Raw genomic sequence first — 22,932 nt, forward strand, 5'->3', positions numbered from 1 at the left:
CCCCCCCCCCCCCCCCCTTCCATCCTCTTTTCCTCTGACACCTAGCTGAATCCTGTGCATACGCATCTCGTATTTCTCCAATTCGAGACGGCTGCAAGCCAATCTACTGGCATCGTTGGACCTTTAGTTTCGAGGCCGACGGATATGCTAGACCCTGTCAGTCGACATGGTGTGCGATTTGACGGGCGACCTGAGGATTTTTGCACCTGCCTGAGATGCTGGATCCTGGGGTGTGTGCAGGTGGTGTCGAGTGTTACCTTGTCGGCATGGTTGTAGGAAGAAGGCAGTAGGACACTTCTAGTAGTAGGAATCACACGGCAGTTCTCACAGCCTGTCCCAATTTTTGCATCTCAGCCGTCTATCTTCTTCGGTGCATGGTAGGTATATGGATACCTGGGGTAGTTACCACAGCTGCTTGCCACGTAAACATCGTGAGCGGATTGCAACTCGGAGGCACGGACGTGGAAGTCAAGAATTTTGGGCGTTGCGTCATTCACACTCGAGAGCAACAGTTGGTAGGACTAGCGGAACCATCACGCCCCGCGATACACCGTTAAATATCCCTTTTTTTTCGATACCATCGACACATGCTAGAAAAAAGCCCCCGTCACCGCGTGGAATTGCGTTCTGGCCATAAACAACCAGGCAAAAGAAAAGCTCGTTGACGATAAAAAGAAAAAAGGACCCAACCGATTACTCCGAATGCAGGCCGCCAGTCCGTCATCATTCAGTGAAAAGACTGCCTTTGATTCTAGGTTTTCCCGAAAAAGGTTTTTTGTGCGTTCCCTCACTTCTCCTCGTCCTCGCCGGCCAGAGCGTTCCTCTTGGCCGCCTGCCTCTCCTGCTTCCGCTCGCGGGCCGCCTTGGTCTTCGCACGCTTGTCGTCCATCTGCTCCTTGAGCATCCTCTCGCGCTGCTTCTCGGCCTTGGCGCGGTGAATCTGTGAAGGGGGTCAGAGGGTCAGCAGTGCGTTCGGACGAGAAACGGAGCTGCCGGAATCGGCAGCGTTGCAGCGCGGGTCTGATTGTCGTTGGCGGTGAAGGGCTGTCGGAACGTACGTGCTCAACAAGGGCGCGCTTGTGCTTGAAGGCGTTACCCTTGGCAGAGTGGTAAAGCTCGTGGTATAGGTGCTTGTCGATCTTTCCACTGGCACGGTACTTGACCAGGAGACGGCGGAGGACACGCAGGCGGCGCATCCAGAGGACCTGACTGGAAAGCGGGGGAGCAGGTCAGCCAAATGTGTTTCAGGCCAATCCGGATTGGAGATCGTTCCCGACTCCTGCCAAAATTCGGATCCCAGTTGCGGTTCATCTCCCTCGGTGTCCACAAGATGCCTCCCCCTCTGATCCTTCATTCTGCCGCGGGCTGTCTGTCCTGAATCGATGGGGGCACAACGTACGTCGGCATACGGGCATCGGCGGTACCCTTGCGCTTTCCGAAGCCACGGTGGCGACCGATCCGGCGGGCGAGGTTCAGCTCACGAGCGCGTGCTCTTGAGTGCATGGTGACGGGCTTCCTGATGATGAGGCCATCCTGGACAAGCTTGCGGATGGTCTGGCGGGAGTTGGCGTTGCTGATCTCGGAGACCTCGTTGGGGTCCAGCCAGATTTTGTTCTTGCCGCAGTCCAGAACGGACGCAGCAAGACGCTTCTGAGTCGTCAGGTTGACCCTAGATGGCAGAGGCAGACCCTGTTAGTCCGCAGGTTCCGGCAACGAGGCTTCCTCCACATCATGTGTGTTTCTGGCGCTGTCGGCGGCGGCCAGCCAGGCGGGGCGTAGTGTGCGTCGTCGTCGGCCGGCTTCTCGCCCTGGCGGCGGCCATCGATTCTGCGCCCGTCGGAAAAGGAGCGCCCTGTCGTCGCGAGGAGCCATACTCACATCTTGAATTGCTGTTCAGGGTGATGGCCGTTTGCCGAATCTGGTCGTTTGATGAAAGGTTGGAAATTTCTCGCTGGCAGTGAGAGGGCTGTCGCTTCTTTTCCTTTCCCACGCGGATTCGATTGTGTGGGTTCGGGAATCGCTAGGGCAAGGCAAGAGGATGGTTGAGTCAGCAGGCGGGGGTGCTGGGTGGGGTGTCATGTGACTGGCTGCTTCAGCTCATGGGCCCGTGCGTGGCTGGAGACAGGCCGTTCTCAATTCTTCGGTGAATTCTTGTAGCATGCTTCTCTCCGTCCGCTTGAGTACCTCAATCTTGGTTTTTCCGTAGCGCAGACCTCAGCCTCTTGTCAAGCACTCCCTCACAACATTTACGTGGGTCGTAGAATCACCTTGTCGAGAATTTGCTTTACCATGGCTTGAGTGCTGCATAATCCTCGCTTCATTTGCAAAGTACATCACATCTGTATACAACGCGTAACGGAATATGTTCAAGTCTAGAGACGAATATCTGAGACCCGCTGCCCAGCCCAGCAAGTATTGTCCTGCCCAAAAGCCGCCCCCAAACCCTTAAGGAGAGCGGTGAGGCCGACTTTTTACAACCGCTATGCCGCATGATGTTTTGATCAATCCTGGCCAAAAACGTTGGCCCCATCGTCCACCTTGCCTACGCTCCAGATCTCCTTCTCATCCTCCACCTCGTCGTTTGATAAGCCAAGCCCTCCGGTGCCGCCCTCAGCCTCCCTGCGCTCACGCACCTGGCTTCCTAGGCGAAGAGCAACCCTCTTAAAGTAGTCTTGCATGCTCCGCTTCGTGTTTGGTGGCAGCTCTGCCCCGGCGCCCGCCATGAACTTGTCAAATACCTTGGACTCGTCGTCGGCCACGTTGAAAAGAGCCACAAAGGCAGCCTCGGCAGCTAGCTTGACCGGGATCACGGGGTCTCGAACCGAGGCGAAGACCGGTGGTGCGAGAAGTGGCAGATGTGCGCGAGCCATGTCGATGTTGGTGCGTGAGACTGTGCGCACAATGACGAGTGACAGACGGCGGGAGTCGGTGGGCTTGCCAGGCTGGATCACCTCCGCTAGAGCTTCAAATACCGACTTGGCGCTCTCGAAAGACTTCGGAGTGTCACATAGCAGATACTTGCCTGCGGCGAGGATCGAATTGTCCGCGATCATGGCCTGCGTGATGTTGGCGTTAGGAGCTGGGATCAAATTTGACAAACGAGGGAGAGGCCGGAAGTGGATAGATAACTTACAGTCTTGCTGGACATTCCTTGGCAGAGAATGTCGGGCAGTTCATCGGCCCATGGGCTCTCAAGGATCGACTTGGGGGACTCAAGCAGGACGGCATTCAACCCCAGCATGGACGAGCTGCTTGGGGTAGGAGTCAGGACCCGTGTCTTGATGAGGTTGCTGGCCGCATCTGCTGGCACATTCTTGACAAGCGCGCCCAGGAGCTTGGCGTTTGTGATTGTCATGGCATCGTCCTTCTCATCCGTTTCCATGTCGATCAGGCCTAGGACGGCAGCACGGGAAGGCTCTCCCATGTTGGCGCCTGCTTTGCTGATGACCTCGAACAGTGCCTTGAGCATTGCTGTCTTTACGCCAGGATCTGATGTCTTGGAGCCAGTGACAAGCTCGGCTATCAAAGGATCGACACGAGGTGTGAACTTGATGAGCGTACCGAGTGCCTTGGCGGCGCGAGTGCGGAGCTGTTCGCTTGTCGGGTCGGCTAGCGATTTGGCAAAAGTGCGCTGCAGTTGTGGCAAGAACGGCTTGAGAGCCATCGGCATCTTCTCCAAGAGGTTGTTTAGGGTGAGCAGAATAGCAGACTTGACTTCGGTCGAGCGCTCCGACACGACACGAATCAGCGGACCGGTGATTTGCGTGACGAAGGGCTTCAGTGATGCTTCGCTCGTCCTGTCCACCATGTCGGAGATGGCGAGGGCCGCCTGCGTCTTTTGGTCTGGCGATCCATTCATCAACCCCTGGAGGAAGATGGGGAGGATGGCGTTGATGCCCTTGGGTAGCTCAAAGCCCCTGAGATTCGAGCCAGCGACTCCTACCAAAAGCAGGGTCTGTCTAGTCGAGATCACCAGCGCCTCCATCTCCTCTTTCTTGAGCTTCTTGGTAAATTCGCTGAGGGCGCTCCACGCGGCCTTGACAACACCCATATCTTGATCATCGAACGAGACGAGGAGGGAGCGGATGATGTCCTGGTTGTAGCGCGAGTAGTCGACATCCGTAGCCGCGAAGAATCTGGCCAGCTGCAGGTCCGTGGCCGCACGCTTGCGGTGGTCCTCGTGCTTTGTGAGCTGAAGCAGCACGTTCATGATGGTGTTCAGTCCGTCATATTCGTCGATGGAAAGGATGACGGTCTGGAAGGAGGCATCGAGATCCGCGCGGAGGTCGTCGTCTATACAGCTGACAAGGTTTTCCATGAGCGAGTTGATGATGTTGGGGAGACGGCGGTTCATAGCAGCACCGGCAACCTTCGACAACGACGCAAGGGCCTTGGCATTGAAAGCAGAAATCGGGGGTGCGATAAGCGTTGGAATGAGGTTGGGAAGAATGATGTTGGACCGGGTAGTCTCGGTCAAGAGAGTGAGCAGCGCAGACAGAGCGTTTTCGGCCTCTTCCTCTGACCGAAGGAGGCTGAGAAGATAAGGCAGCACCTGGTCGACCGCCCGCTTGCCGAGGATCTGCTGCAGAGAGTCGAAGGCCTCGGCCGCGGCCTCGCGCACATCGTCGTCGGAGTCGGTAAGCGCGGTCCGGACCACTGAGATGAGCGTTTTCTCGTGGTCCTCCAAAGCCTCCTCAGATGCCGACGAGATGAGCTCCTTGAGAGCCAGGCAGATCCCCTGCCTGGCATCCACGTCGGTCGAGGTCTGGAGGCCTTCCTCCAAAGTTGGAAGGAGGGTGGCGAGCACATTGTCTCCCGCCTTGCGAATAAGCTCGCCCAGAGCGTTGCTGGCGATAACTTTGTGCTCCATATTAAAGCTACCAAGTCGGCGGATGATAAGCTGCGTGAGCGTGGGGACCAGCTCCTTGAGCGTCCGCGGGCTTGACACCAGGGCCTTCCAGACGGCAATGGCGGCCGTGCGGACAGCGCCAGCGGTGTCGCACCTGCAGATGTACAGAGCTGAGAGGATCTTATTGCGCTTCTCGTCGCCGAGAGCTTCGCGGAGCGAAGCGCCAGCCTCCTTTACCCTCTCCTCCTCATCCTCATCGCCAGGCTCCTGGTTGGCTGATACGCCTGTCAGATTGAACAGGAGATCGCCAACAAGTTCGACCGAGCTCAGGCGGATACGGTAGCTGTCGTCAGCTAGGCCGCGCTCGAGCTCTGGTAGCAAAAGGTCGACTGCTCGGACAGCAAAGTTCTTGACAAGCAGCCTACCAGCCTTGAGAGCCGTCTCTCGGATGGCCTCAATGTCGTCCGCAAGGCCCGAGAGAATCGGTGGGATGATCCTGCCGAGGTAGTTGGCAAAGCTATTACCAAAGCACACTGGCAAGAAGATGAAAAGGGACATGAAGCCCTCCCGTACGGCAGGTTTTGAGGATTCGACATTCTGCAGAATGGTGGGTAGAGTCTCCTCGAGGCGGGTGGTCCCAAGACCGGCAAGGACCTCGCTGAGAGCCTGGGCGGACCCAAGCCGGTCTCCGGCACCTGTGTCCGACTTGAGCGTCTGGATAAGCCCGGGAATGAGATCCGGAAGGGCCTCCTCTCCCAGTTTCTCCACCAGAGATCCCAGCGCCCTCGACGCGGTGGCACGGGTTGTGGGAACAGGGTCGACCACTGCCACCTTGAGCCCTGCAACAAGGACGGGGAGGTGCGAGACCAAGTCCTTCCTCTCCGTAAGGTGCGCCAGGCTGCCAATGACCTGGGATGCCTTGCGTTTCGTGTTGGACCGGTCGCCAAGACCGCGTTGGAGAATTCGGCTGACCAGGGCGAGAGATGGGGCGTCTAGGTAGTGGACGAACTGGACCTTTATAAGCGAGTCGAGTGCTTCGTCTGTGTACTTTGTCGGGTCGCTGAGCGCCTTGAGAAGAATGTCGACAAGGCCCTTGACTTCCGGGTTGTTGATGACCTCACCGAATCGCTTCAGACTCTTGTTGGCGGCAGACCTCACTTCCTTGTGGCTGTCGTTGAGAACAGCCGTGAGAGGGGGGATAATCTCGGGGAGGCTCAATGCAAGCTGCTGCGGATCGAGGTATGCCATCGCACCGAGGAGGTCGCACGCTCCCTTCTTGCTTCGCCACTGGTCGTCGTCGAGACCGTTGAGAAGGGTCGGCAGGATGTTCTTGACGCCGTACGAGCTCAGTCGGGCAAAGCAAGCTTTGGCTGATGCGAGCGCGGCGTCGCGCACGTTGGCATTGGAGTCACCAAACCCAGTCAACAGCTGTGGGACTATTTGAACCACGTACGGCTCGAACAGGCGTCCGAGCATGGTGGCTAGGAGCTCATAAGCAAGCAGGGCAGACTCTCGCTGTGATGCCTCCTTTTTGTTCTCGAGCGCCCCATTCAGGGTTGACATGATTCGATATTCTCGGAGGGCAATGATGCCCCGGCCAAGAACCAGTCCCGCTAGACCATAGGCTGCGCCTCGTTGGACGGCGTATTTCTTGGAGGTGAGCAGGGTTTCCATTATCTCCTCGAAATACTTGGAGGCCTTGTTCCCGCACGATCGTACGAGTGGGGGTAAGCATTCCGCGATGGCGTACTGGACAGCCTCGGATGGAGTGCTCAGAGTGGCCAGAAGCCTCTCGATCACCACGGGTATCTTGGCATCGCCGGCCTTGAGGTGCCGTGCCAGAGCACCGTACATGATGATGACGGCCTCGTTGACACGATCGCTAGCAGCAGAGCCCTTATCCGGAGCCTCCAAGGTTTTCTCGAAGACCTTCATCAGTTTGTCCACGATGCTCTTTCCGTGGACTTCGATGGCCTTGTTGGCAGCCTCGAGCATCTCGGCACGAACAGAGCTGTCTTGGTCGCCTAAGGGGCCTTGCTCTATGAGAAGGGCGAAGAAAGCATCCAGATGCTGTCTCTCGAGGTATGGAGATAACTCCTTGAACGCGGTGGCAATACCGTGCCTTGCCTCCCACGGGTCTGAGAGGTCCATTTTCTTCGGCATGCCGAATCCGTCTAATTCAGGCACGCGAGGCTTGGCAAACTCGACGTACGTCAGTCGCAGCTTCTCCAGAATAGGATTCACCGTCTTTGGATGGCGTTTGCAAGCCTCAGCCAGAGCTCGTGAGGCGGCTCTACGAAGCTGCCCATCCTTGTTTTCCAAGTACGGGAGCATTTTTGTTGGGACCTCCGCCGAAGTCTCGAAGCCACTCTCCTCCCAGATCTCTCGGCCAAGATCCACGTTCTCCACGTTGTCTTCATGGCAGGCAAGCCATATCTCCTCCGAGAACTCCAGCTCGCTCATGTCGACATCGGCGCTGATCGACTGCAGCACTGTTGTGCGGACGCTGGTTTGGGACACAATGGCTCCTCGGGCCACCACACCGATTTCGTTTTCGTTGATATTTGGCGCCAAGCAGCGAACCATGTCAGAGAAGCAGTCTCTGATGATCTTGTAGTGCTGGTTGTACTGCTGCATTGAGCTGATGAGGGCTTCGAGCATCTCGGCCCTGGGAAGGGCCTCATCAGCGCTTGTGTCGGTGTGGAAGCCGAGAAATTCTGTCGCCAAAACGATTTGAGTGTCCTTGTCTTCAGCAGTGGCGCCAAAGCCTCCCTTTTGAAGAATGAGGAGAACAAGAGGAAGCATGTAGATAGCAGAGACACTGTCGAAAGGGCGCTGCTCTCCGGCGAATCGAAGACGGTACAGGACCCTGGTAATCAGCTCGTGGAGTGGTTCCTGCTTGAGATTCTCAGGAATGAGTTCCACATCATGGGCCCTCAACGTGGCAACGCCAATAAACTCGCGGAAAGAGCCCAGACGGATGGATACCCGATCAGCGCAGGCGAGGTAAGCCACAGGAGCAGCGTCTCCTGTGATGAGGCATGCGCCAGCGTCGATGGCACCGAGAAGAGCCTTGACAGCGGGGCTCATCCACAGGCCTGCGTCTGTGGGGGGCCCAGTGGCGAGGCTTCGGATGACACCTATGCCGCGCATCACCTTGGCGGCGACACCTCGGACTCGCTCCCTAATAGCGGATTCCTTCTTCAGCTGGGCATCGACCTTGGCCTTGTCGTCGGCGCTGAGCTTTTGCTGTTGGCCTTTCTTCTGTGCTAGCTGTGACCTAAGCTCCGCCTCCCACTTTAATGTGTCGGCATCTTTACCCTTGATTGGGACATTGCTTGACTTCTTGGCCAGCACATCGACAAAGGCGGTGCCCTCGGGTGTGCGGAATATTGCGGCTTCTAGGGGGCCAATACCCTCGAGGCCTGAGACGTCCAAGTCCTGCTCTATCAACTGTATGATCCGAGGTGTCATCACATCAGGTGCGACGAAGACCAGTTCGACAGCAGCCTTGTACGCAGCATTCCTAACGGCGGCCGACTGTAACATGGTGAGATCAGTAACTTGTATATCGACAAGAGGGAAAGAGATTATCGTCCAGTGAGCGTAGTTACCTTCTGGTCAAGTGTGCTTCTTATTGCGACTTCTTGCAGCAGCACCTTCTCGTTCCTCTTTGCCAGCTCGCCGGGGTCAAGACCAACGCGCAAGCAGAGATCAATCCAGCTGGACCGAGGGACGAGCTCAGGGCGAGCCAGAACGAGCAGTGAACACATCTGGGCCTCCAAGGTAGGACGCTCAGTGACCTCGGCGACACCTTCGGGCGACTCTCGTGTGGGCAGGCATATCGCCCTGAGAACCAGGTTCAACTGAGTGTTATCGGCCTTTGCAAGCGCCGCCGCGCTGTCCTTGTCTCCCTCCTCTCCAGCATCCAGCCAGTACCATATGCCACTGATGAGGGCATGTGATATCTTTTCAGGGTTGCGCACATAGAGATCGGATATCTGCTGGCAAACCTCTTTTCGGACTTGCGATGGCGTGGTAGCGGATGACACGAGATAAACCAAGGCCTGAGACCAAGCCAAGGTTATGCTATTACCCCCATCCTGCGGCAGCTCATCCGCCACCGCCACCAAGGCACGGGAGAGCCACCTCAGGTCGTCGCCGGATGCCAGCTTACTATAGAACCGCGGAGACAGCAGGAACGAGGGCTTGGGCTCACTGACAAGACACTGCTTAGCGATGGAGAACTTCTTTGACAGCGCCTCCAAAGGCCCGCTAATGTTGCCGCCAAAGATCCGCGGAGCAATGCTACATGTGATGTATGCACCAGTGATGAGACTGCTTTGCGATGACGTGAGTGGGTTCGCAACAGCATCGTTGTACGTCTCAAACAACACGGGCATAGTCCCCTCCGTGACCTTGAGAGCTGATGCCGATAGTGACGTGGTTTGGGATACATCCAGCAGCAGTTCTCCCGCGGCCAGGACCCAGAGTTTCCTCGAGGTGGGCTTTTTGTCCGCAAGGCCCTTCTTGAACGTATCAGTGGCTGCCGCGGGAACCTCAGCTCCAGACTTGAGCAGGGTCTTGACAGCCTCGGTGAGTGCGGAGGTTTCCGCTGCGAGCGCAGGGTCATTGCCCTCCTTTCCAGCAACTACCGGGAGAGCGAGACAGATCTTGGTCGCATTTGCCTCGGTTTTGGCGAGGTGCAGGAGCATCTCAGAGTGTATGGCCCTCTGGTCGGCAGACGCGACTTTGCCCCCTTTCAGTGGCGTAGCAATCTCATCAGTGGCCTTACCCAGGGCGTCTAGGTCGGAGGCGCGCGGAATGATTGTCTTGAAGGCCATAAGGGCACCACTGCGAATTGTCGGATTGGTGGACTTTGTGTTTGAGAGGAGAGGCTTCAAAAGGTTGTTGTTCAGAATACCTGACAGGTCGTACTCAGCCGGAAGGGCATCGATAAGGGGCGTGACAAGGTCGTTGAGGACGATCTCGGGCGCTCGCAGAAGTCCCTTCTCCAACGAAGGGATAATCTCTTTTCCGAGCTCCTCGAGCGTGAGAAACGAATGGAAGAAGTCGTAGAGACCCCCAGCCAAGTGATTCGGCACCGGCGTCTTCGAGCCAATTATCTCTCGAGTGAAAAAGCCAAAATATTGGGACTTGAGCTTCTCAAGGATAGGCTTCGCATAGTCTTTGCGAGAGCAAACACCCGCAATTACTCCAAGGATGACAGAGTACTTGGCAGTGGGCTGGGCCCCCTTGGTAGCCAGTAGCTGCACGGCTTCGGTGATGGCCTGCTCACGCGTCGACTCGAAGGACACAATCTTCCTAAAGGCGCGCCGGGTGACGACCAAGGCAGAGTGACCGACATGTTTGTTGAAGGGAGACTGGAGACAACGTTCCAGACAATCGGCAGAGGCGAGGATCAGTTCCTTCCCAAGCTTCTCCCAAAGAGCCGTCCCTGCCAGGTTCTCAATGAGCAAGCTGCACCACTCGAGCAGGACAAAGGCGCTGCTGGGGGCTATGGTAGGCTTTTGCGCCTCTCGCTTGATTGCTCCGATGAGCGCCGTGAGGAGCTTCTCGTCGCCCTTCTGGGAGAAGATCACCAGACAGCGCTGGACAGCTCGACGGGACGGACGGTCGTGGTAATAGGCATGGGTGAGGAAGAACAGCGGGAGCAGCTTGGACAGGCTTGTCTGGTCGAGGGCTGCTCGTACAAGATGGTCAGACACACTGGCGCTAGGACACGCTACGAACGCGAGACCTGTTGGGCAAGGTTACCATTCTGTGAAAGCTTATCCTCGACGAGGCGGAGCTGAGCGGTGCGCGCAGCGGTTGAAGAGGAGAGCAGAGCCTGCTTTGTAGCGGAGAGGTCGATTTGACCCGCAGCCTCGCCATTTACTGCGTCTTCGGACATGATTGCTCCAGCAAACGGTCCGCGGGCATGGCGAGAGCCGCTGCGACAAGGCACCTGGGCCGGAGAGGCGCGAAGGCGATACGGTTACGTGAGGATTGCACCAGGGATTTTGGGAGATCGAAGTCGTTGCAGTGGCTGTGCAGGTGCTTGCCGTCGTCAATTGCCTCGATATATCAGGTCTTCTGTCTGTCTGCTTTACTGCCACCAACAGCCAAAGCTGTGATTTTCGCTCGCGACACCACAGTGCAGTGCAGGGCTGGAATTTGTTCCCCGCTGTCAGGCAGCACAATACGCTAGCAGTGGGTTTGTAGTGGGGTATAATTGAGACGTGATAGGCAGGCGGTGTGCAATTTTGCTAGAGCTCGTGCCCCGCCGCTTGTTGCCGCCAACTCGGCAGGGACCACTGACGGCAGGCACCATGGCTAGCCGCCCCATTGGGCCTCGAGACACCAGACGTCACTCGCAGCCGTTGGCCATCAGAAATTCGGCTCGCTTTTCCCCAGTTTCCATTTGCATCGGACCCGTCAATCCATCCCAAAGAAAAACCGCCACTCGCCGAAATAGAGATAAAACACAGCACAACACAACACAACAGAGCCGCCAGATCACATCGCACCAAATCGAGAAACAATCACCACACTCGGGCGAGTGCCCATTCGCACGTCGCTTGCATATTGCTGCCGGCCCAGATACACCATCGTATCTTTCCATCGTAGCATCAGCTAATTGTTGATCGGCTTTTGGCTGCCGACTGCCGGCAATAAGCCTCGAATGGCTGGTGGCAAGAAAAAGAAGAAGCCGGCGGCCAACAATCGGGGGTTCGCGACAACATCGATTGCTTCGAAGCCAAGGGTTGTAGACCCCGCTGAGATTGATGAGGCTCCTGGCAATTCCAAGCCTGAGGGCGCCCCTCCCACCACGACGGGAGCTACCCCACAGGCCGCCAGCTCGGGCTCGGGCTCCCTAGCACCGAATGTGGCAGGACAGGGGCAGGAGCTGAGCCCGGAAGAGTTTGAGAGACAACTCGAGGAATCAGAGCTTCAGCTTCTTGTCGACAAGCACGCCATAAAGGTCCGCCGCGACGCCCTGCGTCAGCGCAGCAGGCTGGAGACCGATCGCCGCCTTCTCCGCGGCCAGGCGGAGTCGCTCAACACACGAAAATGGCTGCCACCCGAGATCATGCAGCAGCTACTAGATTTAATCAAGGCCGAGAGTCGCTTCGGAAACTCGGGCCTTGGTTCGGAGTTCTCATCGACCGGCAAGCTGCCGTCCGAGGAGGACCTGATTGTGAGGTTATGGACCCTCAAAGAGACGCTGAGCGGTGCTGGCTTCCCTGAGGAAAAGATACCTCCGCTTTACGAACACATTCTGGACATCGCCTCAAGCATCGCGTCTGTCAAGGGGGACTCAATATGGGGCCTGGACGAGGCAATGGCTTGGTTTGCGCGTGAATGCGGCAGTGAAGAGCTGCCAGGCTACGAGAAACCGACGCGGACCGGGGGCAAGTCGGCCACAGGCAAGTTGCTCTCGTTCCTCAATGTCCAGACGCACCAAGCGGCGCCTCGTTATCGGACTCCCCGACCTCCCAACACCTGACCACTAAGACATCTGTCCCGCCTGAGTACCGAGGTAGCTAGATGCCTGCCCATTGATCCTAGTACCCACGTTCTAACAGCCAGGGAATTACAGAAACACCCTTTGACACACCTTTGCCATCTGGAGCGTCAACCCCACGTCTGCTGGAGGTAGAGGACAAGCAGAAGCGGCGGAAGGGCCGCACATCCACAGACAAGTCTCCCCGGGAATCATCACCTAGGAAGATTACTGTGACCTACGACAGTGACATTGAACCCGACGAGCTTGGGCCGCAGTACTTGGATACTCGGGCCAAGCTATTTGTTCTTCAGCGGCCGCTGCTGGACGCACCAAAGGGAAAGTCCAAATCCCTCGAAGCCGGCTCAAACCAAGGAGCCAAAGACGAAATGGAGGTGGCGAGACTCAAGGCCAAATTAGCAAAGATCGAGGGTGACATTCTTTTCGAGAAAGCGACCGCCGATATGCAATGGCGGGAGGACAAGATCGCTCTCGAGAGGGAATACGCCGCGAACAAAAAGCGGCAAGATGAAGAGGCTGCGGCCGCGGCCGAGGAGCAGCGTCAGGTGGACAAAAATCAGTCTGCTGAGGACGAGGTTGCTCGTGAAGCAGAGAAAATGGCAGCGGAAATCCTTGCGCAGGCTAGTGAGGACGAGGATGGGGCTCTTGCCGATCTCTTTGCCAGTCTGCCGGTGACCGAGGTTGACCCCTCGACTGGGGAGTCGGCCACCTTCATCAATGGCGCCGACGGGATAAAGCTAAAAGTCCGGGACTTTGGTAAATGGACTGGCCTGAGTCCAATGAGGGCCTTGGAGGAGGCTTGTCGCAGCAAGGACTCAGGGGCCAAGATATCTTATAGGTCTGTCTCCGAGGCGTCGTTCGCGCACCGCCACCTTGTCCATGTCGTCTGGACTAAACCGCAAGAAGCCCTTTCGACTACCGACATCCCCGACGTGGAGGTCGAAATGTACCCAACTCAGTTTGTGGCCAAGATGAAGTCGGTTGCAACGCCGGAGAAACAGCAGTCAGAAGCTTTCATCGCTACTGTGGCCCTGTTTCTGGTGTCTGGGTCAACTTCCAAGGAGGAGAAGGCGTCGATGAGATTGCCCGCCGTATGGCGCGATCTGTGGGCCGAACTTGCTGAAATGAAGAAGAGCAAGGCTGATGCGATCGACCGGACCATCGTGAAGGGGCTGCGGCACCTGGTACGGAAGCGACAGGACCGAGAGCTGGAGGATGGAGTCATTCTCCAGGGGGCGTTCCGTGGCCGAGGGGCGAGGACGGCGGTGGCAGACTCGGCCGAGAACTCGGACCAAGACCGTGGCAAAGTAGTGGCGGCCGGGCCCGAATACTACCAAAAGATCTGGTGCGACAAGAGCAGCACCCCCAGGTTTCAGACGATGATGCGGTCGCGAATGCAGCTTCCCATGTGGGGATTCCGTGACCAGGTCCTGTCGGCTGTGGATCAGCAACAGGTCATTATCGTCTGCGGCGAGACGGGCTGTGGCAAGAGCACACAAGTGCCCTCGTTTCTGCTCGAGCACCAGCTTTCTCAGGGGAAGCCCTGCAAGGTCTACTGCGCGCAACCCCGACGTATCTCTGCCGTGTCGCTGGCGCGCCGTGTCAGCGAGGAGCTCGGCGAGGGCCGGAACGATCTGGGCACCCCGCGCTCGCTCGTAGGCTACTCGATCCGCCTCGAGGCAAACACATCGCGGGAGACGCGGCTCGTGTATTCGACGACGGGAATCATCATGCGCATGCTTGAGAGCTCCAACGACCTCCGAGACATCACCCACCTTGTGCTGGACGAGGTGCACGAGCGCTCTATAGACAGCGACTTCCTCCTGATCGTGCTCAAGAAGCTGCTGGTGCGACGAAAGGATCTCAAGGTCGTACTCATGTCGGCCACGGTCGATGCCGAACGGTTCTCCCAATACCTTGGCGGGGCGCCGGTGCTGAATGTCCCCGGACGCACGTTCCCAGTCCGGGTCAGCTACCTGGAGGACGCCGTTGAGTTGACAGGCTATACTGTCGACCAGCAGAATAAGGTGCGCATGACGGATCTAGACGATGACGCGCCTGATGTCGAGCCCGAAAACTCGACCAAGCCCGAGCTGCTCAAGACGCTCAAGCATTACATGAAAGGCACTCGCAATACGCTGTCACAAATGGATGAGTATCAGATCGAGTTTGATCTCATTGTCCAGCTCATCTCGCGCATCGCAACGGATCCCAACTACGAGCAGTTTAGCAAAGCAATCCTCGTCTTCCTTCCCGGTCTCGCCGAGATCCGGCAGCTGAACGACTTGCTGCTCGGCGACCGCTTCTTTTCAGACAACTGGCTCGTCTATCCGCTGCATTCTAGCATCGCAACTGAGGAGCAAGAGGCTGCGTTCCTCGTCCCGCCGCCCGGGCTCCGCAAGATTGTACTCGCGACCAACATCGCCGAGACGGGCATTACGATTCCAGATGTGACCTGCGTCATTGACACGGGAAAGCACCGCGAGATGCGCTTCGACGAGCGCCGGCAAATGTCGCGCCTGATCGACACCTTCATCTCGCGCGCCAACGCGAAGCAGCGTCGCGGACGTGCCGGTCGTGTGCAGGAGGGACTGTGCTTCCACATGTTCACCAAGTACCGGCATGACTCCATAATGGCAGACCAGCAGACGCCCGAGATGCTCCGCCTCTCGTTGCAGGACCTGGCCATCCGCGTAAAGATCTGCAAGATCGGAGGCATCGAAGAGACTCTGAGCGAAGCACTCGACCCTCCGTCGGCGAAGAACATCCGGCGCGCAGTAGATGCGCTCGTGGATGTTCGCGCCTTGACACAGAGCGAGGAGTTGACACCACTAGGAAACCAGCTTGCGCGATTACCCCTGGATGTGTTCCTAGGGAAGCTGATTCTGCTCGGCACCATCTTCAAATGCCTCGACATGGCCATCACTGTTGCGGCCATTCTATCGGCCAAGTCTCCTTTTGTTGCGCCTTTTGGCCAGCGAGCGCAAGCTGACAACGCGCGCCAGTCATTTCGGTGCGGCGATTCAGATCTACTGACGGTTTACAACGCTTACCTCTCATGGAAGCGAGTCTGCTTGGCGGCGACGAATAATGGAGGCCAGGAGTTCCAGTACTGTCGGAAGAACTTCCTTAGCCCTCAGACACTGGCCAACATCGAGGACCTCAAAGGCCAGCTGTTGGTTTCGCTTGTGGACTCGCGCTTCCTATTGTTGACGGAGGAGGAGAGGAAGAACTTGAAGCAGCTTCGGTACGCGTCTGGCGGTAACCGGCGCCGCAAGCAAGTCTTCTTCGAGATGCCACAGCGCGTGAACGTGAACAGCGACAACGACACCATCTGGCAATCCGTCATCGCCTGGAGTTTCTATCCCAAGTTGCTTGTGCGAGACGTGGCCGGTGGCAAGGGCCTCCGCAACGTCGGGAACAATCAAAATATCAGCCTCCACCGGTCAAGCGTCAATAAAGGCCACAACGAGATCAGGTGGCTGTCGTATTACAACATGATGCAGTCGACGAAATCGTAAGTCTTGAAGGAGGTCAACTTGACGACTGAGCGGAAACGGGTTAAAGCACAAATGAAAAAAAAGCCAACTGGTTGCTAAAAATTGGGTTTATGTCGACTTTTAGGTTCCTGAACGCGCACGAGACCACAGCCGTTGAGGCTTTCCCTATCGCGCTTCTCTGCGGCGACGTTCGATGTGACGTAAGGCACCAGCTTCCCTCCGCCCCTGAGCTTATACCCTCCAGTACTAACATTTGTTGTCCCCTAAAGATGTACTCGGGTGTCTTCGTCATGGACGGCAACCGGGCACGCTTTACGGCGCCTGACTGGAAGACGATGTTGGCGATCAAGGCCCTTCGGGCGCGGCTACGGGAGCTGTTGACGCGTTCGTTCAAGAACCCAGGCAAGCTGCCGACTCCGCAACACGAAAAGTGGCTGGAAATGTGGCAGCGCATCTTCACACAGGAGTTTACCACGCGGGATGTGGTCAAGCCTACTGGCAGCTAGGTGGCGGCGCCGAGTCCAGTTGAGTCTTGACTGTGCCGACACGCAACACGGGGCCTCATGATCATCTGCCGCCGAGATGCTCAACCCATATCCGACTCGCCTTTCTATTGTGTTTTCTTGTTCTTCCTCTCTACACTCTATCGCCCAAATACAACACGTGTATGTGCGGTTTTGCCCTCGCCGTTTTATTCGCAGCTTGCAAAGTCTTTTTATCCATTACCAAAGGGCTTTACTACATGCGAGAGGCAGAGGGGAGCGCGAATCCCGCACATGTCTGATGGATAACAATGGCCGAGGGGGATGAGATGGTTGGGTACTTGCCCCTTGGGGAATATGTGTAAGAGATTTGTAGGTGATACCTGGTAGCCCTTCTTCTTATTCATCGAAGTTCCGGTTGCCTCTAGCTTGTATTCATAGCGCCCCAATTCGGGATCATGGTTCCATGTCCCAGGACGTGTGGGAAAACACACCGGGTATCCTCAGAACGAGAATCCAACAAACGCATCAATAGTTGCAAATGCCACCGACCTCGTCCTCCATGGTCCAAAGTCCGGCGAGGCCCTTGACCTGGACCTGCTCCGTCTCGGCGCCGACACAAAAGTCGTCGTCCTGCTTGCCGAGGAAGAAGTCGCCCGCACCCTTCCCGTCGGAACGGGCGGCGCGCTTCATGAAGCGGCGGGTCCACTGCTCGACGGCCGGCTCGCCCGTCTCGTCGCGCGCCTGCTTCAGGAAGGCGATTAGCGCCGTGCCGCCCGTGCCCTTGAGGGCACCACCCTTGCCGGGCCCCGCCGTAGCCCCTGTCGTCGCCGTGGCCGCCGCGGCGGGACCGGCGGCGGCCCTCGACGCGGTCGCGAGGTTGACGACGACGCGGCGGGCGGCCTCGGGGGAGCGGGAGCGGCTGCGGGCGCGGACCTCGCGCGAGGGCACGACGATGTAGCGCGTCACGATGGCGATGTGGCGGTCGCGCATGGCGCTGAGCATGGAGAGGCAGGCGTCGTAGGCGAGGCCCAGGGCGCGGTCCCCGGCGGCGGCGCGGAGCTCGACGAACTCGCGGATGTTGGCCACGGCGCCCACGTCGGCCAGGAAGCGCGCGTGCGGGCCGGGCATGTAGCGGCGCATCTCCTGGATGAAGTTGTGCTGCCGGGCCGCGGCTGCTGGGGCGGCGGGCTGGCGGCCTCGGGGCTGCTGGGCGGGGTCGTCGGGCGACGGCGACGGCGGCGACGCCTTGTCGCCCGTGGGCCGGTGGCTGACGCCCAGGACGATGTCGAAGAACTGGATGATGCTGCTCTGGGCGTTGCTGCCACCGCTGTACTGGCGGTACTCTTCGGCGCCGGACCCGTCCTCGTAGATGACGCCGCGGGGCAGGCCGGCGTCGGCCATATTCTTGCTGCCGGCTAGGAACGGGCGGATGCGATGGTAGAAGATGGTGGGGTCGCAGCTGTCATGCATGCGCGCCAAGAGCGTCCCAACTTCATCAAGGCACTCAGCAAAGGCGCGCAGGCAGCGGGTGACGGCGCCCACATCGCGGCGGCGCGCGGCAGCTATAGCCTCGAGCATGATGGGGATGGCCGGGGCGCCGCGGGCCTCGATGGCGACCGACACCAGGTAGAACCACGACTCGTCCAGGGAGCCAGTGAAGGTGGTGAGCGTGGCGAGGTTGTCTAGGCTATCGATGGGCTCGTCGACGAAGAGCGGCTTGAAGTTCCACAGGCAGACGGCGGCGTAGGTGGCAACGGGCGGCAGCTCAAGGTGCTCGGCGATCTGCAGCAGCGGCACGGCTAGCGGGACCGGCAGGCGGTCCGCGGGGCTGTCACCACCCCAGATGTAGCCATGTGCCATGAAGCACAGAATCGAGTAGGCCCTCCGCCATTCCGACTCGTGTTCCAAGCCAACAGTGGAAAGGACGGGGAGGCGGTCGACAACGGCCCTCAGACGCTTGCTAAGAATTAAGGCCTGGAGGTTGGTGGCGATGGCCTCCCATTTGTTGTAGTAGGGGTCTGGGAGCCTCGACAGGGGCAAGACATCCGGCAGGAACCCATTGGTTGGAGAGACTCCATAATCGGAGAGAACTGGAACCGGAGGAAGCATCGGATCAAGAGGCGGCGTTGGTTTCTGTTTTTCAAGTACCACGGGCTTCTTGGTCGGAAGCGACACCCGTGATGGCATTTGTACTTTTTCACGAGCACGATTATTACCACGCAGGGTTCTCTGGTGTTTCCGGGCCTAGGCGCGATGAGTCTGTTGGCCCGCCTGGCTGTTGGCTGAGAGCGAAGTTGCTCCCCAGGTATTGCTTCGAGGCTGATGAGAATTCTGTTGCTTTCGAGACCGACTCAGCTGGCCGAGGATTCGCAAAGAATCCGTACAAGGATAGATTCAACGCTTGTCGGGTTGTTGTTGTCCTCAGAGTGGAGAAAGATGTGTATGTATGTGGCAAGTGACGGAGCAGCGGGATACGGTATGGCGTGATGTGATGCGATGCGATGTGAAAGGATTTTAGAATATTGATGGGCGATCAAGTCCTGACGCAAGGAGTAAACAGCAGCCTGTATACTCCTCAGCCGTGCGAGTGCTCGTTTGGGGCGTGATCATCAGAGTTGGGTTGGTTGTTAGTCTTGTTTTTAAGGCGTGACGGGGAAGACTTTGGTGGCAAGAGAAAGAAGGGAAGGCCTGGCGAGGCGGAACGAGCGGGACAAGGAGGGACCTTATACTGCGGGCGCTCGCTGCAATAGGAGGCGAGAAAAAGCCTGAGCAAACCACCACAAGAGAAGAGGGGTGTGCGAAAAGGGCAGAAAACGCCGACTTCTGACCGACCCATGCTTCAGTTCCACATTTCCTTGCCGTTGAGGGCTAGCAAAACGGGACTAGGAAACATGGGAGTAACAAAGAGAGTGAGAGAGAGCGACTTTTGTCCCGCAAGGTGTGGGTGGGACGACTCAGGCCAGTCTTGAAAGCAGTTCCAAGCCCAGCCATCCACGGCTGGGCAGTGGGGGAGAAACAAGAGCGGGAGTGCCGAGCAGTTGAAACGAAGAGGACCACGCCCGTGTTCGACGGAGATTATAATTGGCACATGTTGTACCGTGCTGGCAAAGGCCTGGGTTGTACCTCGAACAGAAGAGCGAAAGACTGGGCGAGACAAGCAAGCAGTCGAGAAACAAAAACAGGGGCTCCGATACCGGTGATTATTACCATGGAACAAGCAGCAGGGCTGGTTCTGAATCTGTCATGACATGTTTTTTTTTTCTCTCAAAGGTTCTTCCGAAAGTGTGCGCCTCGGTTGGCGGTTCGGGCACAGGCGGTTGTTTGGTTCACGTGATAGAGACGCAAGGCGCGGAACCCAGCCAAGATCAAGGCCAGACAGAGATTCAACGTCTCCGGCGATTCGGTCGCGTCCAGACGCGCGACGGGCCCCCAACCGTTCCTTGCTCGAAAACGAGCGACAAAGACCCGGCGGCTCTTCCCGGATTTGAGCTAGTTACCGCCGATGTGAGCTGGCGGCACGTCCTGCAAGCTTCCAGGGGCGGGGCTGGGGAAGAACCGATGGTGGATGAGACGCGATTTTGTGTCCCTAAAACCGTCCTGCAGCTTGTTGGTCCTGTACCAAAGACATCTCATCGCATAAAAATTGGCTTTAAATTATGGAATGTATAATACCTGCTCTCATTCCTACCGCTATTTCCATTCTGTTCCTTTTCCTATTTTTATTTTACGTCTCTTCTTAGTTTTGATCATATTCCTGAAAGGGCTGTCCCAAGGACTAATCCTGGTTGGGACTTGTAGTGGGGGCGCGTGGTGCTTGTTGCGCACGAGCCTCGACGCACGGCCTCACTTCGAAATCGACATGCACGCGCCACACTCCTTCTGTCGATAACACCGCGTGTGTGGCACCACCTCTGTCCAGCCTCGCCATCCCGCCAAGCACGACAAGCTTGGCCGTGACGGCAAGCAAGGCCCGACGACGACAACGACGCCCGCCCGCCCGCACTCGCCCCAATCATGCTCGAATGATAACCCGACGCTCCTCCGGCTAGTCTCTGCCTCGCAAGGTAGTCGCCGACCATGGTCGTCCAGCAGCACATCCTCAACTGGCTGTATAGCGTCCTCACAAGCGTACAGTCTCTACCCTCCGACCCTGGCCAGTGAAGTGAATGGACGATCCGGGAGAGCTATGGACCGAAGCTAGAGTTGGGTCTGGTTCTGGGGCTGGGGCTGGGGCCAGAACTGTAGCTGATTCCATGTCCTTGCTTTCCAGGAGTATCACGATGTGAACAGAACCTACAATGACGTCGCCCAGGCGCTCTCAATGTACCCCTCGCTATCCCCGCGGACCGACGTCCACAGTGAGTTCCTCGAGCCTCTTCCTGATCCCACACACGGCAGCACTAACGCCCTTCCGCCTTGCCTGCGCGCAACTAGCCTTCCCCAATGGCGTCTCGGCCCTTCTCCTCCACCTCTCGGGCACCATCCCCGTCGTCTTCCGAGGCACGACATACCGGTTCCCCATCTCGCTATGGGTCCCCCACGCCTATCCCCGCGAGGCTCCCCTAGTCTATGTGACCCCGACTGAGAACATGGTCGTCCGCCCGGGGCAGCACGTTGATCCCCAAGGCCAGGTCTACCACCCTTACCTGGTTGGCTGGGCCGGGTTCTGGGATGTATGCGCTCCGTCCCCCAGGATATTGTGCTTGCACTTGCTTTCTAGAATGCTGATCAAGAGCCGTCTCGAACCACATAGAAGTCGACAATCCTCGATTTCTTGGCCATCCTCCGCGATGTCTTCGCCAAGGAGCCTCCCGTTATCGCAAAACAGCAGCAGCCTGGTCCCGCGCCAGCCCAGCGACCAGCAGCGACGCCGCCCCCTGTCCCCCCTCTGCCGCCAGACATGGCTCGGCCAGCTTCGGCGGCCCAGACACACGTCCACACTCCCGCTCCCGCCGAGCAGAGGCCTCCGCCCCCTCCGCCTAAAGGCGATGATCCTCCCATACATCGGCCGTCTCCTGTCCCTCCGCAGTCTCGGTCCGTCGCCCCTCCCGTACCGCCCTACGGCGCCCAAGACCACCGCCCTTTGAGTCAGGCAGGAACCCCTGAGGCTGCAGCCATGCAACCTCCTCCGGGCAACAGGGTGTCGAGATACGATTCGGCACCGCCCCTCCCGCCGCAATCAGATTACGCCAGCAGTCGTGCCAGTCAAGCCGGCCCTCCGCCTCCGACACACCCTCCATATCGGCATCCACAGTCTCCACCGGAACAACTCCAGCGCCAGATGACACCGGCAGCGGCTGCGCAAGTGCGAGAATCGTTCCATCCAACTGATCCCCGCCATGCTTCCTCTCTGCCACCACAGCATGCTGCGCAGGGCGCGCCACCACCTGGACAGTCACATTTGGGCTGGCAGCAGCAGCCACCGCACCCCCCTCAGCAATATGGCGGTTACCAGCAAGCCTGGCCGCCTCAGCAGCAACACCATCCTCACACGGCTGCAGGCGCTCCTCCTCCTACACAGCCCATGACAGCACCTCCTGGACCCCCACAGCAACAGGCGCAGAAGCCCCCACCACCGCCAGATCTCATGGACGAGCCTCTGGTCTTGTCCATCCCGTCGCCGTCCAACGTGCCTGCGCCGCCGATTCCGCCAAACCCAGAAAAGGACGCGCTCATGCACCAGCTGGCCCAGACGCTCCACGCGATGCGGCAGCGCGCCCGTGCGCAGGACGAGGCGTCGCTGCAGGGCCTGCAGGCACAGCGCACTGCCATGCTGGCCGCCCTGGGGCAGGTGCAAGCCGAGACATCGCAGATGTCGCAACTGTCGTCGCTGCTGACGTCCAATGCGGGCATCCTGCGCGACGCCCTCCACCGCGCCGACGCCGCCGTCGCCGACGCGCAGTCGCACCGCATCAAGCCGCCCGACGTTGACGAGCTCCTTGTCGCCCCAACCGTCGTCGCCAATCAGCTCTATGACCTCGTTGCCGAGGAGCGCGCCCTCGCCGACGCCATCTTCGTTCTGGGACGTGCCGTCGAGCGCGGTCGCGTCTCGCCCGCCGTCTTTGCAAAGACCACCCGCAGCCTTGCCCGTGAGTGGTATCTCAAGAAGGCTCTCGTGCGCAAGATTGGTCGTGGCATGGGTCTCATCCAACAATGAATGGCCCGCCACTAGCCAGAAATTTACCAGTGTCGTAACATGTGGTGTGTGGTGTGGGGGGTCGACGGGATGAGCCACCCACTCAGGTAGATAGTTTCAGGACTACACATGCTGTGTCATATCCAACACCTAGACCTCATTCCGGGCTCTGTCATAGTTGGGCTCTTGCGAAAATCTCGTATTCGTCTCTGTGTCTATCGTTATCTCGCCCATGCCGAGCCTCGGCTGGGGGTATTGATGTGAAAGGAATCGTCTATCTACATAAGCTGTGATCTGCTGATTCACTCCCTTGAATATGACGCTACAAGCAAGGGATAAAGGAGAATACAGCCGTCCCGGTTGCTCGCCTCCATTCTATCCAATTACTACTACCACTGAAGCTGTTCTGTCTGCTCAGTCGAGCGAAATGTTCG

General features: G+C 58.1%; 4 protein-coding genes across 4 annotated transcripts; 2 read left to right on the plus strand and 2 right to left on the minus strand.

Annotated features, from left to right (window-relative positions):
- Positions 1-2,299: 2,299 nt before the first annotated feature.
- On the minus strand, positions 2,300-11,025 carry GGTG_09719 (translational activator GCN1). The gene is made up of 4 exons (XM_009227577.1): positions 10,628-11,025; positions 8,464-10,553; positions 3,134-8,389; positions 2,300-3,056 (listed from the first exon to the last, which is right to left on the minus strand). The coding sequence occupies exons 1-4, from the start codon at positions 10,761-10,763 to the stop codon at positions 2,502-2,504; spliced, it is 8,037 nt and encodes a 2,678-aa protein (XP_009225841.1). The 5' UTR covers positions 10,764-11,025; the 3' UTR covers positions 2,300-2,501.
- A 159-nt stretch (positions 11,026-11,184) lies between these two features.
- GGTG_09720 (hypothetical protein) lies at positions 11,185-16,915 on the plus strand. The gene is made up of 4 exons (XM_009227578.1): positions 11,185-12,279; positions 12,453-15,894; positions 16,002-16,077; positions 16,147-16,915. Exons 1-4 carry the CDS (start codon positions 11,535-11,537, stop codon positions 16,381-16,383), a joined length of 4,500 nt encoding a protein of 1,499 aa, XP_009225842.1. The 5' UTR covers positions 11,185-11,534; the 3' UTR covers positions 16,384-16,915.
- On the minus strand, positions 15,910-19,061 carry GGTG_09721 (indoleamine 2,3-dioxygenase subfamily). Its single transcript, XM_009227579.1, has one exon. The coding sequence runs from the start codon at positions 18,547-18,549 to the stop codon at positions 16,888-16,890; it is 1,662 nt and encodes a 553-aa protein (XP_009225843.1). The 5' UTR covers positions 18,550-19,061; the 3' UTR covers positions 15,910-16,887.
- Positions 19,062-20,068: 1,007 nt separating this feature from the next.
- On the plus strand, positions 20,069-22,927 carry GGTG_09722 (ESCRT-I component). The gene is made up of 4 exons (XM_009227580.1): positions 20,069-20,490; positions 20,633-20,720; positions 20,797-21,035; positions 21,116-22,927. Exons 1-4 carry the CDS (start codon positions 20,440-20,442, stop codon positions 22,517-22,519), a joined length of 1,782 nt encoding a protein of 593 aa, XP_009225844.1. The 5' UTR covers positions 20,069-20,439; the 3' UTR covers positions 22,520-22,927.
- Positions 22,928-22,932: the final 5 nt, after the last annotated feature.

The sequence above is a fragment of the Gaeumannomyces tritici genome (genome assembly GCF_000145635.1).
Source record: "Gaeumannomyces tritici R3-111a-1 unplaced genomic scaffold supercont2.5, whole genome shotgun sequence".
Lineage (NCBI taxonomy): Eukaryota > Fungi > Ascomycota > Sordariomycetes > Magnaporthales > Magnaporthaceae > Gaeumannomyces > Gaeumannomyces tritici.

Excerpts from the sequence above, each read along its gene's own strand:
- GGTG_09719 (XM_009227577.1), bottom strand. The coding sequence starts at position 10,763 with ATGTCCGAAGACGCAGTAAATGGCGAGGCTGCGGGTCAAATCGACCTC. Across the intron at positions 8,390-8,463 it reads GAAGCACACTTGACCAGAAG|TCGGCCGCCGTTAGGAATGC; the intron begins GTAACTACGCTC and ends ACCATGTTACAG. Across the intron at positions 3,057-3,133 it reads AAGGAATGTCCAGCAAGACT|GCCATGATCGCGGACAATTC; the intron begins GTAAGTTATCTA and ends AACATCACGCAG.
- GGTG_09722 (XM_009227580.1), top strand. The coding sequence starts at position 20,440 with ATGGTCGTCCAGCAGCACATCCTCAACTGGCTGTATAGCGTCCTCACA. Across the intron at positions 20,491-20,632 it reads TGTATAGCGTCCTCACAAGC|GAGTATCACGATGTGAACAG; the intron begins GTACAGTCTCTA and ends CTTGCTTTCCAG. Across the intron at positions 20,721-20,796 it reads CCCGCGGACCGACGTCCACA|CCTTCCCCAATGGCGTCTCG; the intron begins GTGAGTTCCTCG and ends GCGCGCAACTAG.
- GGTG_09720 (XM_009227578.1), top strand. The coding sequence starts at position 11,535 with ATGGCTGGTGGCAAGAAAAAGAAGAAGCCGGCGGCCAACAATCGGGGG. Across the intron at positions 12,280-12,452 it reads CGGGGGCAAGTCGGCCACAG|AAACACCCTTTGACACACCT; the intron begins GCAAGTTGCTCT and ends AGGGAATTACAG. Across the intron at positions 15,895-16,001 it reads ATGATGCAGTCGACGAAATC|GTTCCTGAACGCGCACGAGA; the intron begins GTAAGTCTTGAA and ends GTCGACTTTTAG.
- GGTG_09721 (XM_009227579.1), bottom strand. The coding sequence starts at position 18,549 with ATGCCATCACGGGTGTCGCTTCCGACCAAGAAGCCCGTGGTACTTGAA.